We start from the raw sequence: 16,946 nt of genomic DNA, 5'->3' as shown, positions 1-16,946 counted from the left end.
CNGCACTATTCACAATAGCAAAGACTTGGAATCAACCCAAATGTCCATCAGTGACAGACTGGATTAAGAAAATGTGGCACATTTACACCATGGAATACTATGCAGCCATAAAAAAAGGATGAGTTTGTGTCTTTGTAGGGACACGGAAGCAGCTGGAAACCATCATTCTTAGCAAACTATCGCAAGAACAGAAAACCAAACACCGCATGTTCTCACTCATAGGTGGGAACTGAACAATGAGATCACTTGGAGTTCTCACTCATAGGTGGGAACTGAACAATGAGATCACTTGGACTCGGGAAGGGGAACATCACACACCGGGGCCTAACATGAGGAGGGAGGAGGTGGGAGGGATTGCATTGGGAGTTATACCTGATGTAAATGATGAGTTGATGGGTGCTGACGAGTTGATAGGTGCAGCACACCAACATGGCACAAGTATACATATGTAACAAACCTGCACGTTATGCGCATGTACCCTAGAACTTAAAGTATAACAATAATAAAAAAAAAAAAAAGAAAAAAAAATGAAAGCACATGCTCTTTTTTTAAACTGATAGAGGTGCCTAAGCAAAGCAAGTGCAAGTCTATTCCTTAAAGGGTAAGTGTGCAGAAGGGAAAGCAGAGTGTACTTCAGGTTGACAGCTCATATTTGAACAGACATGAAAGTGATGATGTGTTAATTGTATGTATAGCACAGAACAAATCAACTTGCTTTGAATGGAAGGTCTGAACCAGGGGTGCATGAAATTGGGCTGAGTCATACAAGAAAAAAAAAAAAACGAAAGGAGATAACAATATATACCCACTAGAATGGCTAACATTAAAAAGATCGACCAAGCCAAGTTTTGGCAATAAAGTGGAGTAACTGGAATTATAATATATTGCTATTTGGCAGGTAAAATTGCAACATTAACTTTAGAACATAGTTCAACCGTTTCTTAAAACCTTAGACACACACACTGTCGTGTTACTCAGCATTTTACGCTTAGGTTTTTACCCAAGAGAAATGAAATCATATGTCCACACAAAGACTTGTACATGAATTTTCACAGCAGTTTTGTTTGTAATAGTCAACAAGTGGAAACAATCCAAATGTCCCTCAACAAGTGAATGGATAAACTAAATTAAGATATATTTATACAATTGAATATTACCCAGCAACAAAAGGAAACAATTTGTATATGTGCAGCAACTGAGATAGAACTCTAATTATGCTGTGTAAGGGCTAAAACGTAAAAAAAAAAAAAAAAATCTGAATGATTTCCTTTATACGATAGGACATAAATGAAGTGATTCGGGTTACATGAAATTTTAGAAAGTCAAATCAATCTGTAGTAAGAGAAAATAGGCCGACGATTGCCAAGAGAAGGAAGTGGATGTTTGGATGTCTTACAGAAGGACATGAGGGAACTGTGTGGGGGTGAAGAGTATGATGGAAATGTTTGTTGTCTTCATCTGGTGATGGTTTTGCAGGGCATATATATAAGTAATCAAACTGTACTCTTTAAATACTCATCAATCATTGTATGTAATATATCTTAATAAAGCTATAAAAACTTTTTAAACTTATGGTAGATCTTGAGTTTATGGAGTTTATATGAATATATTTATCATAGGAACTAGCCACAAATTGAGGGATTAGGAATAAATGAGGGAAAGGAAACTATATCAAGCTTTCTTTGTTGAAGGCTCATATATTCCTTTTTTGAGCTATTATACAACTTTACTTTATATTATTACCTATACTATGCCTGTACTACTATGGAGGTAGGAATATTAGGTAATTAAGGGGAAGGAACTTCTTTCTTTCTAAGAATGGTTCATTATATTTGCTTTGTTGCGTTGATCTAGTTCTAACCTCTCATTGCAAGTTTTGCTGTGATATTTACCCTCTCTAAATACAGCTTTTGGTGCTAGGAGCTCCACTTGGAATCTCTTCCTTTGTCTGGCATCAATGCATAAGACACATATCAAAATTGTATTTCATACCACATATCAAATACAGGAAAGGTGAATGCATAACATCGAAAATCACAGGAAATATTTTATTCTTTTTTTATATATATACAGTGGTTCTCAAAGTGCTGTTATCTACCAAAATTGGCTGTGAAACTTTTTAAAAATATAAACTCCTGGGCTCTAACCCAGACCCACTAAATCAGAGATTCTGGGAACATATCTTGGACTCTTCATTTTTTTTTTATAAGTAATTCTTCAATTATTTGTTCATTGCAACAAATATGCACTGAGTGCTTATAACTGAGTGTTAAGCACAAGGACTAGGTATTAATTTAGAGGTAGAAAAAACACATCATCATTTGCCCTCAAATTATACACATCTAATATCTTTTGAGATAAATAGATCCTTCTAAAAGCACACAAAGTTAAAAAGCACAAATTGCGATAGCAAACAATTATTGATATGAAAGGAAAAGGCCGGACTAGGAATTATTATAGGGTGGGGTAGAGGGAAGTAGTTTAGATTCCAAATGCCTGAGAGGATCAGGGAAGGCATCAGACTAGATTGGGCGTGTTCAGGGTGGTATGGCCATAGACAGGCCAGGGAAGGCTTCGATAAGAAAGTGGCATTTTAGCAAACACCTGGAAGAAGAATTGAAGTCAGAGTGAAGATAAAAGCGTGTCATACAGAAGGAATGTCATAGACAGGAGAAAAATGTGTGTCTTCAGGAAACTGAAAAAGGGGAAAGGGCCACACCTTAGTGAGGGGACTGAGTGGCACGAGATGAAACAGGAAACATAGACAAGGGCATCCTTGTACAAAGTCAAAAGTTGGTTCTTTTTTTTTTTTTTTTTGTTTTTTTTTTTTTTGCCGTCAATAAGAAATTTACTTGTTTTAAAAAAATGCCAAAAGCTGGCATTGTCCAGACCAAAATTTAACAAGGTTTATTTATAATTATTATATATAGTATGTGTTGAACAGCGCTGAAACTTGTTCACGTGAAACATTTTAGCTCACTTGCTTAGATGCTCTTACGCCTCTGCATTTATATTAAAAATTCACACACAAATGAAAATGGAAACTGCAATATGATTTCTGTCCCCTAAATTTTTCCACTCAGCACGATCATATACTCTTACGGCCTACCTTTGCGAACCCCCATGGAAAAAAAAATATCTAACGTTTCAGCCAACTACAATCAACAGCGAGCAAGAGAATTTTTTTTTTTTTTTTCTCTCTTTGGAATGAAATGTTTCCGCCATCATAGTGGATCTTCTAGCCGTTCTCCACGTATGGCGGGCGTGCTACCGCCTGGATGTCTTTTGCATACAATTATTACACGTTTGGCATGGATACGGGCACACAGGTTGGTGCTTCAAAAAGGCCCAACCAAGATAGGCTCACTTGCCTCCTCGCAAGCCCGATAGCTGCGCTCTGGAAGCGCAGATCTGCGTCTTTACAAGTCCTGAGCAATTTCTCGCACCCCACAACGCTGGAAGGGAAGTTCGATCGAGAAGTTCAGTAGACTTCGATAACGTCTAATTTCACGAGCGGCCCACCAGTAGCAAGGCCTGAGCGATGAGGTTTCTTCAACCCCTCCCCAGTAGAGGGCGCACTCTTGCGAGCGGCTTTGTAGCCCAGTTGCTTTCCTGTGCATATACCACCGGTTCCGATCTCTGCTGGGCAGTCTGCTTTGTACGAGCCCATGGTACAGAAGACGCTCCTCATTACCCCCCTTCGCTCTTCGCTGGGGTGGGAGGCTCGCGTAGCGACCACAGGCGTGATGGCGTGTGGAGAGGGAGCGGCGGCGCTGGCGGCGCTGCGACCACAATGTCATTCGGTTCTTTTAAGTCTAATAAAATTGACCTCTGGCCTCAATCTATCCTTCATAATTTGCATTTATTAGTGGAAGGTGTGAGAAGGAACAGAAATGAAAACAAAACAAAACAAACAAGAGATTTCCAAAGCTATAGTAAAATGCTATTCTTTTCAACACATGTATCTTCTTGATTACATACTGTTTGACTCTAACTGTGATTTTTGTTGCTTTAAGTTAAATCTACAAGGCCTTAAGGGGCCTAGCTGAGTCTAGTATTTAATTTGAAATATCTATGAGAAAATACACGCTTCTTTATGGTAAAGTATAGCTTTAGTTGTTGAGTTTTGTTCACTCTTTGTGCTCAAGATTGACTTGGCAACAGACTTCCAACACTGGTGACTGCTACTGAGGGCCAAAGAGGAGATGTGTACTCCCACTGAATCTGAGTGCCCACTGAGCATGAAGGTGGATGATAAAATTCATGAGTGTAGCTTGTTACAAGAAAGTATGATAAATGAGGATGGGAGAGATGAAGCTACACCACACGCACTTACTGATTAAGATTAGAAGCTGTGAATTGCAGCTTCCCGTTTAGTGAAAGATGATATAAATAGTTTAGTTGTCTTCAAACTAGCAGAGACTTTTTAAATGGATGGGTGCTGATTTTTTTTTTTTTAAAGCCCATTTCTAAGGCATCTTTTAAAGCAGGTGTCCTCAACCCCTGGGGCATGGACCAGTACTGTCCGGCGGCCCTTTAGGAACTGGGCAGAATGGTAGGAGGTGAGCAGCCAAGCATTACTGCCTGAGCTCCACCTCCTGTCAGATCAGTGGCAGCATTAGATTCTCATAGGAGCAGAACCCATATTGTGAACTTTGCATATGAGGGATCTAGGTTGCATGCTCCCTGTGAGAATCTAATGCCTGATGATCTGGGTGAAACAGTTCCATCTCAAAACCATTCCCCTGCACCCTCCATTCCAGGAAAAATTGTCTTGCACAAAATGAGTCTCAGGTGCCAAAAAGGTTGGGGACCAAAGTTCTAAAGGAATCAATCTCTTTGCTATTATTGTTATTATTATTATTGTTAAGATGGAGTCTTGCTCTGTCACCCAGGCTGGAGTGCAGTGGCACAATCTTGGCTCTACTGCAACCTCCGCCTCCTGGGTTCAAATGATTCTCCTGCCTCAGTCTCCCAAGTAGCTTGGACTACAAGCACATGCCACCATGCTCTGCTAAGTTTTTGTATGTTTAGTAGAGACAGGGTTTCACCATGTTGGCCAAACTGGTCTTGAATTCCTGACCTCAAGTGACCCACCCACCTTGGTCTCCCAAAGTGCTGACATTACAGACATGAGCCACCACACTCAGCTCCCTTGGCTATTATTGAAGTATTCTTTTTCTTTTTTGATCACATCTATGCAGTATATTGGAGAGAAAGAGGAAGTAGAGTGGGAATTTCAACAGGGCACGGTGGCTCACACCAGTAATCCCAGGACTTTGGGAAGCAGAGGTGAGCAGATCACCTGAGGTCAGGAGTTTGAGACCAGCCTGGCCAACACGGTAAAACCTCATTTCTACTAAAAATTCAAAAATTGGCCAGATGTGGTCACAGGTGCCTGTAATCCCATCTACTTGGGAGGCTGAGGCAGGGAGTATTGCTTGAACCTGTGAGGCAGAGGATGGCACCACTGTACTCCAGTCTGGGTGAGAGAGGCATGTTCTGTCACACATAAAAAAGTAATTTCTCCATTAACTTCGATGCTGCTGTGGTCTTGATCCCAGATCAATGCAATGCCCCGGAACAGCTTCCATTTGCCAGGCCTACCAACCTAACTGATGCATCTGAGTTTCCCGTTGGGACACATCTGAAGTATGAATGCCGCCCTGGTTATTATGGAAGACCATTTTCTATCATCTGCCTAAAAAACTCAGTCTGGACAAGTGCTAAGGACAAGTGCACACGTAAGTAACTCTGGAGTGGGAACCACTCTGTTAGTCAAATATCTGTAAGATCTGATTCAATTTGTTCAAATTTTGTAACTGAGTGGCATATGACAATTAGTTTGCTAAGGTACAATACATACAAGAATTATTCTTGTAGATCATACCTTGTTACTACTTTCAGTTCCTGGCGCCTTCACTACAAGTTTATTTCATAAGAAACAGTCTTTGCAGGACATGATTGAGGGAAAATCCCGATTCACTGGGGGTCTCCCATTTTCATGACTAAAATTAAGTAATGAATGACTTGGGACAAGAAAAAGAAGTGGATTAAATAACTCAAAGATGTGACAATTTTGGGCTTTGAGATCTTTGGATTATACCAATTGAATTGAATTACAGATAATAACAAAGTTTACATTTTTCTGGGGGCATAATATGGGAATGAAACAGATCTGAAAGGGAAGTTTGTTTTTGAAAGGGAACTGATCCCGAGGCAGTCTGGTGAGTTTCCTCAAGGTAGCAAAATCTGTGGAACCATCAGAACTGCCAGTGTTCCTCAGTAAGCTACAGGCAGGTTGAGACCTTATGTACTGAAAAAACATTCAGTTTGCTCTACTTGGCTCCAAAATTCTGTTTCTTTCCTGTAGGTAAATCATGTCGTAATCCTAAAGAACCTGTGAATGGCATGGTTCATGTGATCAAAGACATCCAGTTCGGATCCCAAATTAATTATTCTTGTAATAAAGGGTGAGTTGGCAGCAACATCTCTTGGTTCAAGAGTTCTAATACAGCCATACTACCTTCTAGTCACATCTCAGAAAGGACAACTAAGCTATTACCATCTGCTCTTTAAAGGCTTCAACACAGGTGTTTAGCTACTGACTGAAATGAACAAAGGTATGACAAAATCGGGGGAAAACCATCTGTATCCTTGCTGGAAACCAAGGGTGTGCATATATGAAAAGTGTGGCATTCATTGGGTGAGAAGGAAGAAAATGGGGGAAGAGTATACTCAAAGCACACAAAAGCCTTAACCCAAAGTAGACATTGCTGGAAGAAAAGGAAGGCCATTGAGCAGCTGTGTGAGAGAAATTGTAATGGTAATAGCACAAATAGTTTGCTAGGGCTGCTGTAAGAGAGTACTCCAAAACAGGTGGCTTCATACAAATGAAGTTTTTGCAGTTCTGTTCTGGAGGCTGGAAGTGCAAAATCAAGGTGTTGGCAGAGCCAGAGCCATGCTCCCTCCAAAAAACCTGTAGGAATGGATCCCTCTTTGCTTCTTCCAGTTTCTGAAGCCCGAGGCCTTTGCTTGTGGCAGCAGAACTCCAGTGTCTGTCTCCGTCCTCAAATGGCTCTCTTCCCTCTGTGTCCAAAGTTTTTTGTTTGTTTGTTTGTTTGTTTTTTAGTAGAGACGGGATTTCACTGTGTTAGCCAAGATGGCCTCGATCTCCTGATCTCGTGATCCACCCACCTCGGCCTCCCAAAGTGCTGGGATTACAGGCGTGAGCCACCGCACCCAGCCCTCTCTTTCAATAAGGACATCACTCATATTGGATTGGGGCCCACACTAATGACTTCATCTTAACTTGATTGCCTCTCCAAAGACCGTGTTTCCAAATAAGGTCACATTAATAGGAACTGGGGATTAAGACGTGCATATATTTCGGGGGTGAGGGGAACATAATTCTCATGCATTGCTGGTAGGAATGCAAAATGGTACCACGACTTTGAAAGACGTTTTGGCAGTTTTTTATAAAAATAAACATACTCTTACCATATTATCCAACAGTTATCCTCCTTGGTATTTATTTATCTAAAGGAATTGAAATCTCAGCTTCACACACAAAAAAATCTGCACGCAGATGTTTATAACAGCTTTATTCATAATTGCCAAAACTTGGGAGCAATCAAGATGTCCTTTAGCAAGGGAATGGATAAACTGTGGTACATCCATACAATAGAATATTATTCAATACCAAAAAGAAATGAGCTATCAAGCCGTGAAGAGACACAGAGGAACCTTAAATAATGAACCTTCTTTCACTATTACTAAGGGAAAGAAGCCAATCTGAAAAGCCTATGTAGTATATGATTCCAACTATACAGCATTCTGGAAAATGCAAAACTATGGAGACATAAAAAGATCAGCAGTGCCAGGGGTTAGGGAAGAAGGGGATGAATAGGCAGAGCACAGATTTTTGAGGGTAGTGAAACTACTCTGTATGATGCCATCACAGTAGGTACATGTCATAATAAATTTATCCAAAATCATATGATGTGCAATACCAAGAGTGTACCCTAACATAAACTATGGACTTGGGGTGACCATGATGTGTCAGTGTAAGTTCATCAGTTGCAAAATTATGTACCACCCTGGTGAAGGATGTTTATAATAGGGGAGGCTATCCATGTGTAGGAGCAGGGAATATATAGGAAATCTCTGTATCTTCTGTTTATTATTGCTGTGAACCAAAAACTGTGCTAAAACACAAAGTCTATTTTTTTAAAACTACATAAAAGTAAATACACAAGCACATGTGCATAAACAGACACACACCCAAATGAGTACAGGTAAAACAGGAAATTTGAACAAAACTGGTGGATCGTACCTGTCTCAATATCTTGAGTTTGATGTTGCACTATTGTTTTGCAAAATGTTATTATTAGGGGGAAATTGAGTAAAGTGTACCTGGGATCTGTCTGGACTATTCCCTACAACTGTATGTGAATCTGATTATCTCAAAATAAAAAGTGTTTTTTTTTTTTTAAGTTACTACTAAATTTCCAAGGGAATGGGATTCCTACCAAAGAATTGTATATTGTGAAATTAAATAATTCTAACTTAAAACAATTCAAACTTATAGCTGGGGGAACTTTAAATTATTCTGAACCATGAGAGGATTGTGGCTATGCAGCCTGAGCCATGCAGCAGGCAGCTGTAACTTCTGTCTTTTTTTCCTGTAAATAGTTAAAACCAAATTGCGTCAGAGATAAGACCCACTCAGATCACTACCCCTTTTCAAGGAGCAATAAAGTAATCTTCCTTGGAATGTAGCAATCTGTAACAAATCAAAGTGCTGTAACTACACATGGTCCCATATATGGAAAATATAATCCTGCTAAAATTTCTCTGTCTCTGCCTATATCAGTGATACCTTACGTCCTCCACTTTGGAGTGCTGACCCCATTCATTTGCAGTTGGTGTCTTCCATGTGACTACCCTTAAGCTTTGTGCTCAAATAAACTATCCTTAAATATATTTTCTGAATCTCATTATTTAAGGTTAACCATGTGCTAATCTAAATAATTCACAGGATTTGTTTTTTATCCTCATTTTTTCGTAACCCATCCACCTGGTTCAAGGCACATCGATTAAGAAAGAAAATGGAAATGGGACTAATATCTCAAGCTTCACTGTCCCTCTTCGGGCTCTGGGGAGGAGACTCCCAAAAGTCTAGACATGTTTACCCATATGCTGTGTGTGGTTTCTGGTAACGAAATGATCATGGCTTTTCCTGAACCATGGCTTAACTTTGTGAATCCACAACTCTCTCTTCCCCAGGAGATCCAAAAGGTAGGGTAGGATGTAAAGNACCCACTCAGATCACTACCCCTTTTCAAGGAGCAATAAAGTAATCTTCCTTGGAATGTAGCAATCTGTAACAAATCAAAGTGCTGTAACTACACATGGTCCCATATATGGAAAATATAATCCTGCTAAAATTTCTCTGTCTCTGCCTATATCAGTGATACCTTACGTCCTCCACTTTGGAGTGCTGACCCCATTCATTTGCAGTTGGTGTCTTCCATGTGACTACCCTTAAGCTTTGTGCTCAAATAAACTATCCTTAAATATATTTTCTGAATCTCATTATTTAAGGTTAACCATGTGCTAATCTAAATAATTCACAGGATTTGTTTTTTATCCTCATTTTTTCGTAACCCATCCACCTGGTTCAAGGCACATCGATTAAGAAAGAAAATGGAAATGGGACTAATATCTCAAGCTTCACTGTCCCTCTTCGGGCTCTGGGGAGGAGACTCCCAAAAGTCTAGACATGTTTACCCATATGCTGTGTGTGGTTTCTGGTAACGAAATGATCATGGCTTTTCCTGAACCATGGCTTAACTTTGTGAATCCACAACTCTCTCTTCCCCAGGAGATCCAAAAAGGTAGGGTAGGATGTAAAGACTTCAATCTGTTCAAAAGGATATGAGAACCCCTGGCTCTCCTTAAAATAAGTAGCATGGATTTTATCTCTCTCCCTTACTTCCTCATAAACATTCTGAATGAGAAAAGTTCAAACCACTATTTCTTCAATTACTTGATCTACTTTGGGACACAAGCTTCACAAATTAAAATATTCTTCTATCTGTTCCCCTTGATCAGTGAACATAAAGTTATCTTTTGACTCATTTAAAATGTTCAGTACTACAACACTGAACAATAGTATGGAGGGAAAAAAATGCCAACTTAAGTTTGGACTTGCTTCACCATTCCTATCCCAACCCCCGTGATTAGAAAATCAAAAAGAACACTTGGAGAAATAACCTCAGTGGGTTCAAAATCCAGAGGAGTCTCCAGAATGTCTTGTTCCTAAGACAAATAGACAGAAGGAGGTACAAATATAGGATTGCAGACTTGTCTACTTCATTTGTTCTTTACTTGTGTGCATGTGTGTTGGCAGCGCAGTTGAGAATGCTTTCATTTTGGGTGGTATACTAGAAGGCATTAAAAACCAAAATGAGAAGTGGGAATTGAACAGTGTGAACACATGGACACAGGGAGGGGAACCTCACACACCGGGGCCTGTTGGTGTGTGGGGGGCTCGGGGAGGGATAGCATTAGGAGAAATACCTAATGTAGGTGACAGGTTGATGGGTACAGCAAACCGCCATGGCACGTGTATACCTATGTAATAAAACTGCACATTCTGCACATGTACCCCAGAACTTAAAGTATAATTAAAAAATAATTAATTATTTTATAAAAACAAAATAAGTCCAGGTGCAATGGCTCCTGCCTGTAATCCCAGCACTTTGGGAGGCTGAGGCGGGCGAATCACCTGAGGTCAGGAGTTCAAGACCACCCTGGGCAACAGGATGAAACCCCGTCTTTACTAAAAATACAAAAATTAGCCATGTGTGGTGGCATGCACCTGTAATCCCAGCTACTTGAGAGACTGAGGCAGGAGAATCACTTGAACCTAGGGGGTGGAGATTGCAGTAAGCCGAGATCACACCATTGCACTCCAGCCTGGGCAACAAGAGTGAAACTCTATCTCAAAAATAATAATAATAATAATAAATAACCAAAATGATATTGAAGTCATTAATAATTACAACATAATAGCTACTATAATGTAACAATGTGTCAAGTGTCTTCAAAAGGACCCACTGTTTTCTCACTATTCATTTGATCTCCATTTGGCACTGTTTTGTTGTTTGAATAAAGCTTTATGCCGCCAGGTTTTCCTACATATTTATAAAACAAAGTTCTCAGCTATACCAATAACCATGACTGTTATTTCACATTGCTTCATTCCTTCATGTATAGTACTATCAAGTTTGACCCTACCCTCACTATGACTAGTTTGGCCCAAGCATCTATTACAACAGAGAACCTCAGGTGAAGTAAAATAAATGTTATAAATTCTTCCAAATTTATGCACACTTTGAATAGTTTGAGATATACTAATTGAGAATTGCTAACTTTAACATTTTAAGTATCAATTAAGTGTTCAATTCTTTTTGATCAGCTTGGATTGCCTTTGGTTCTAGTTATGAATCACTTTCTTTCTTCTTTCTTTCTCTTTCTTTTCTTCCTTTTTTCTTTCTTTCTCTTTTCTTTCTTTCTTTTTCTCTCTCTCTCTCACTCTCTCTTTCTCTCTCTCTCACTCTTTCTTTCTTTCTCTCTCTCTCTCTCTCTCTCTTTTTCTTTCTTACTGACATGGTCTTGCTTTGTTGCCCAGGCTGGAGTGCAGTGGCATGATCAACACTCACTACAGCCTCAACCTTCCCAGCTCAAGCAATCTTCCTGCCTCAGCCTCCTGAGTAGAGAGGACTACAGGAATGTGCCACCATGCCTGGCTTTTTAATAAATTTTTTGTAGAGACAGGGTCTCACTATGTTGCCCAGGCTTGTCTTGAACTCCTGAGCTCAAGCAATCCTCCTGCCTCAGCCCCCCAACATGCTGGGATTACAGGCATGAGCCACTGTGAATGGCCTACTTTAATGAATCTTACTGATAAAAGCCCATCCGTGCATCCATACATTAATACTTATAAGGCATAGAAATACATACAACAGGACTACACACACACATACATATGTATATATATGACAGCTTCCCTGCACTCAAGAAGCTTGTGTTGTCTTTTAAGAAAATGAAATGTATAGGAAAAACTATAATTCATCTTTGATTTATATAAAAATATATCATAAGATAATAAAGAAGAGAAAGCCTACCCAACTGAGAAGGCATGGAAGAGAAAATAACAAAGTCCCAAGAATGTGAAATTTGGGAAGGTGATAGATAGTTCTTTGACAAGTGGAAAATGTCCCTCTGAATTCTGTAACAGTATAATCTCTGGAAGTAGTAATTTAATTGGATAGTTGACCTGTGTCTTTGGAACCTAATATTCCATATTTTTTGCCTCTAGATACCGACTCATTGGTTCCTCTTCGGCCACATGCATCATCTCAGGCAATACTGTCATTTGGGATAATGAAACACCTGTTTGTGAGAGTGAGTTGAAATATCCCTTCCTATTTCTTTTACTGATACATTCTAATTTTCTCTGGATTAATAAAACCTTAACCGAATTCCTTCTGTGCAATCTGTCCTTCACATGGCTGAAGACAGCGGTAATGTTCTCGAATATTCCTACAGGGTTCCTGGCAACCCTTTCCTTAAGTTCTTCCTTAACCTGGGATGTGTCTTAACCTGGGATGTGGGGGCTTAAATACATAAAATCCTTCAAACTACTTCAGTAAACCGTTGAATTATGCGTGGTTCTAACCACCGTCCCAGTATAATAATCATCCGCCTTGGCAAATCAGTAAAAAGATTTTTAAAATTTATGCTCTTCAAGGTTAGTGAAGCCTGTGGAAGAGCACTGACTCCTCCCCGCACCACGAGGTCAACACATCCTCTTGCGAAAGGCAGCCCATGCACTATTAACCTCAGAAGTGGGGCCATATATTTAACCTACTTCTTAGAATTTATACCTTATGAATAATCACACCACTTTTTGAAGCAGTTTGGTAATAAAACTGTTTCATTGCAGCATCATTTATATTAGTTAAATGTTAGAGCAAGCGCTAAATTGTTTTAAAAAAGGCTAGGATGGTTTGGAAATAATCTACTAGGAGCGAAAAAGATTGTGTTCAAATGACCACTAATAAGAATGCCTAGAAACATAAAATAGGCTATGCAGAATGGAAAAAGTATATCCTATACCACTGCATGGTATTCAGCCATAAAAAATGATAGCATAAAGAAGCACTTAATGACTAGAAAGAGATGTGCTTTATTGGTGGGACAAAGAATGCAGATGACATGGCATATATGCGCAAGATCCTTCATTTTATTAAAAAATAAACACCTATGTATGAGGGCCAAGGGCTGAGGCCCCCCTGAGAAAAATGCGTATAACATCACTTTGTCTTACTGTTCTTCTTTAGGTAACTTTGGGGACTTTTCTTCTTTCTTCTTGGCATTTAAAAATGTTCGCTTCTTCCTTTTACTAGAAAGTTTATGAGCTTCAGAATCTAAATTTACAAATGACATTGGTCACACATTTGTCTCTGTTTACCCACTTTAAGAAACAGTTTTGTTGTTTTGTAAAACAAATTGGGAAACCTTCCATGTTATTTGAAATCTGTAATAAGATAACATGGAATTGGAATAGGAATTTTCTTGGAAATATGAAAAAATAGTAAAATAGAGAAAACAAAAATATAATAATACACCTATACCTATATCTATGTTTTTATCTCTGTTTCTAGTTCTGTAAACTCTCTATATCCAAATCCTGGTAAATGACTTCAGGTCTTCTTGGAGAAGGCTAGGGGAAGATTTACAATGCATGCTTTTGACTGTGTAGCAGGTGCTTCCTCAAAAGAATCCAGTCTCCCATCCGTTTGTGCTGTTCTGGGTCTATAAACTGTTCAAGTCTAGGAATTGTTGATGAACAATGAACTTCTTTTGCAATAATTCAAGTCAGACTCTTATTCACTTGACCTAAATCTCTTCCGCTTATACACATCAAGGAATACTTTAGTCGGCTATCCATCTACTTCAGTTTTAGAGACTCCATGATCAATTAGCCCAGTAACAATATTCTCTTCAGTCAAATCATTCTGATTGCTGTTTCAGCTCTAATATCCATTACAAGAACCCCCATTGTCTCTGACAATTAAGTGCTGCCACTTGGACTCTGCCACCCTGAGGTCCTTTGGTCCCCAAGTGAATTCAGAGAACCCAGTTCAATGGCAACACTTCCCATTGTCGTTCCTGCCCTACAGAGAATGAGCCGACGCAGAGGATGCTGAAACTCCCCATGTGAATGTATTTCTCAAGTCTCTGGTGAAAGGTCTATCTTCTGAACCCTCCACTCCTGCACTGTGCCTCACCAGCTCTATCCAAGGATGACCTTCAGAGTGGAATGGTGTTGCTTAACTTCTGCCTCTCAAATATCAGGCTAATTTCTCATGCTGTAACCCTAGTCCAGAACCATACAGAGAAACTAAGTCTGGAAAACTTAATTCCAAATTGGCCTGGTTGACGCTATACAAAACCCCCAGATAATTATAATTTTATTTAACTCTTTGTCTTCTTTTCTTTCCTTCCCTCCTTCCCTTCTGCCTGCCTGCCTTCCTTCTTTGCTTCCTTCCTTTCTCCCTCCCTCCCTTCTTCCCTCCCTCCCTCCCTCCTTCCCTCTCTTCCTCCCTCCCTGCCTTCCCTCCTTTCCTGCTTTCCTTCTTCCTTATTTTCTTTCTTCCTTACCACATGGCTAGGACCACCAGTATAACATTGAACATCGGTAGTAACAGATGTCATCCTTGTCTTGTTCCACATCTCAAAGGGAAAGATTAAAACATTTCACCATTAATCTGGTGTTTACTGTAGGCTTTTTGTAGATAATCATTTTTGAATTAAGGATATTCTCACATATTCTTCATTATTAAAAGTTTTTTGTCTTTGAATCATGTTGAAGTTTATCAAACACTTCAGTTACATGTATCGATGTAATTATATCTGTTTCTCTTTTTTCTGTTAATGTAACAAACTGTTTTGAGTACATTTTTGAAAGGCAAATAATTGTGAATTTCAATTTTACATTCTTAAAATAAACCAACTTGGTCATAATATTTAATCATTTTTATATATGACAAATATGCTTTAATAGCACATTTTAGATGTTTATATTAAAGTATAATTCATGTATCATAAAAGTTACCTTTTTAAATTACACAGTTCAGTGGTATTTAGTATATTCACAAAGTTGTATGTTATGGTCTGAATGTTTGAGTCTACCCCAGATCCATATGTCGAAATCCTTACCCCTAAGGTGATGACATTAAGGAGTGAGGCCTTTGGAAGGTGATAAGATCATGAGAGCAGAGCTGTCACGAACGGGATTAGCGTCCTAATAAGAGAGGCCCAGAAGAGCTCCTTTGCCCCTCCTGCCATGGGAGGAAATGCTGAATCTGCCAGAGAGGTTGGTCCTGAACTCTTTAGTCTCCACAACTGAAAGAAATAAATTTCTGTTGTGTACGAGCTAATCAGTTTATAGTATTTTGTTATAGCTGCCCAAATAGACTAAGACATTGGGCAACCAGCACCGCCAATTAATTCCAGAACACTTTCTTCATTCCATTCCTATTTTAGAGATTAGACTGTAACTTTCTTTCTTGTAATGTCCTTTTAAGATTTTGATATCAAACTTATGACAGTCTCATAAAGCCAGCTGGTAGTGTTTCATGTATTTGTTTCCTTGAAAGAGTTTATATAAAATTGGTATTATTTCTTCTTTAAATGTTTAAAAGAATTCACCAGAAAAGCCCTGGAGTTTACTTTGTTGGGAGGTCTTTTTTTTCCAACAATATTCCTGTACCATGTAGACTCTTTGCTGAAGTATAACATATATGCAGTAAAGTGCATTCATCTTAATTATGCAGTTCAATGGTTATTTACAAAGTAAACGCATCCATGTAAATGACACTCAGATTAAGATATAGAACACTATCAGCACCCCAGAAGCCTTCCCGATGTCCTTTCCCAGTTATCTTCCCAAAGTATCCATTATTCTGATTTATTACATTAATAATAGTTTTGCCACTTCCTAAATTTTATAAAGGAATCAAAAAATAGGTACTCTTTTGTGTCTGGCTTCTGCTCAGTGTTATATTTGGAAGTCACTTTTGTTGCTGCATGAAGGATTGTCACATTTTTTTCATTATTATGTTGTATTTCATTGATGATCTTGAGTACCTTTTCATATGTTTGTGAAGTGCCTATTCCAAACTTTTGGCTGTTATTCACTAGTTTGTCTATCATTTTATTGTTTTGTAGAAGTTATTTAAATATTCTCATGTTTTCTAATAAATGGAACACAAATGTTGTCTTTCAGGCTATGGCTTTTCTTTTTCTTTTTCCATTCTTAATGATGTCTTTTGTTGTAGGAAGTTCTACATTTTAATAATATTCAATTTATGGGTCTTTTTTCCCAGTTACTGCTTTTTCTATTCTACTTAGGCAATTGGGCCATGTGAGGTGGCTTACGTCTATAATCCCAGCACTTTGGGAGGCCAAGGCAGGAGGATTGCTTGAAGCCAGGAGTTCAAGACCAGCCTGGGAAACAAAGCAAGACCCTGTCTCTACAAAAAATAAAATAAAATTAGCTGGGCTCAGTGGCACATGCCTGTAGTCCCAGCAACTTGGGAGCCTGAGGTGGGAGGATCCCTTGAGTACAGGGGTTCAAGGCTTCAGTGAGTTATGGTGGTGCCACTGCACTCCAGCCTAGGTGACAGAGTGAGACCCTATTTCTTATGGATAGGTAATTGATCTAATATCATTTATTAAATGTAGCACCATGGCCATAAGTCAGGTGACCTTATATGTGGCTCTCATTCCAGGGAGGTTCTGTTCCATTGGTTTATTTACCATACATTGTGTTTTGTTTTGTTTTGGTTTTGCCATACTATAATGACAAA

At 39.0% G+C, this 16,946-nt stretch overlaps 1 protein-coding gene across 1 annotated transcript in view; it reads left to right on the top strand.

Moving 5' to 3' along the window:
• The window catches only part of LOC108539535 (complement component receptor 1-like protein), a 95,618-nt gene that overhangs the window by 36,419 nt on the left and 42,253 nt on the right, over positions 1 to 16,946 (top strand). The window contains exons 2-4 of the mRNA XM_017888292.1: positions 5,565 to 5,744; positions 6,374 to 6,473; positions 12,389 to 12,474. Coding sequence (XP_017743781.1) covers positions 5,565 to 5,744; positions 6,374 to 6,473; positions 12,389 to 12,474 — 366 coding nt within the window. The remainder of the gene's footprint in view (positions 1 to 5,564; positions 5,745 to 6,373; positions 6,474 to 12,388; positions 12,475 to 16,946) is intronic.

The sequence above is a fragment of the Rhinopithecus bieti genome, unplaced genomic scaffold, assembly GCF_001698545.2.
Source record: "Rhinopithecus bieti isolate Rb0 unplaced genomic scaffold, ASM169854v2 scaffold_15813, whole genome shotgun sequence".
Classification (NCBI taxonomy): Eukaryota; Metazoa; Chordata; class Mammalia; order Primates; family Cercopithecidae; genus Rhinopithecus; species Rhinopithecus bieti.
The sequence above is the reverse complement of the archived record's forward strand: the minus strand, read 5'-3'. Positions and strand labels throughout refer to the sequence as shown.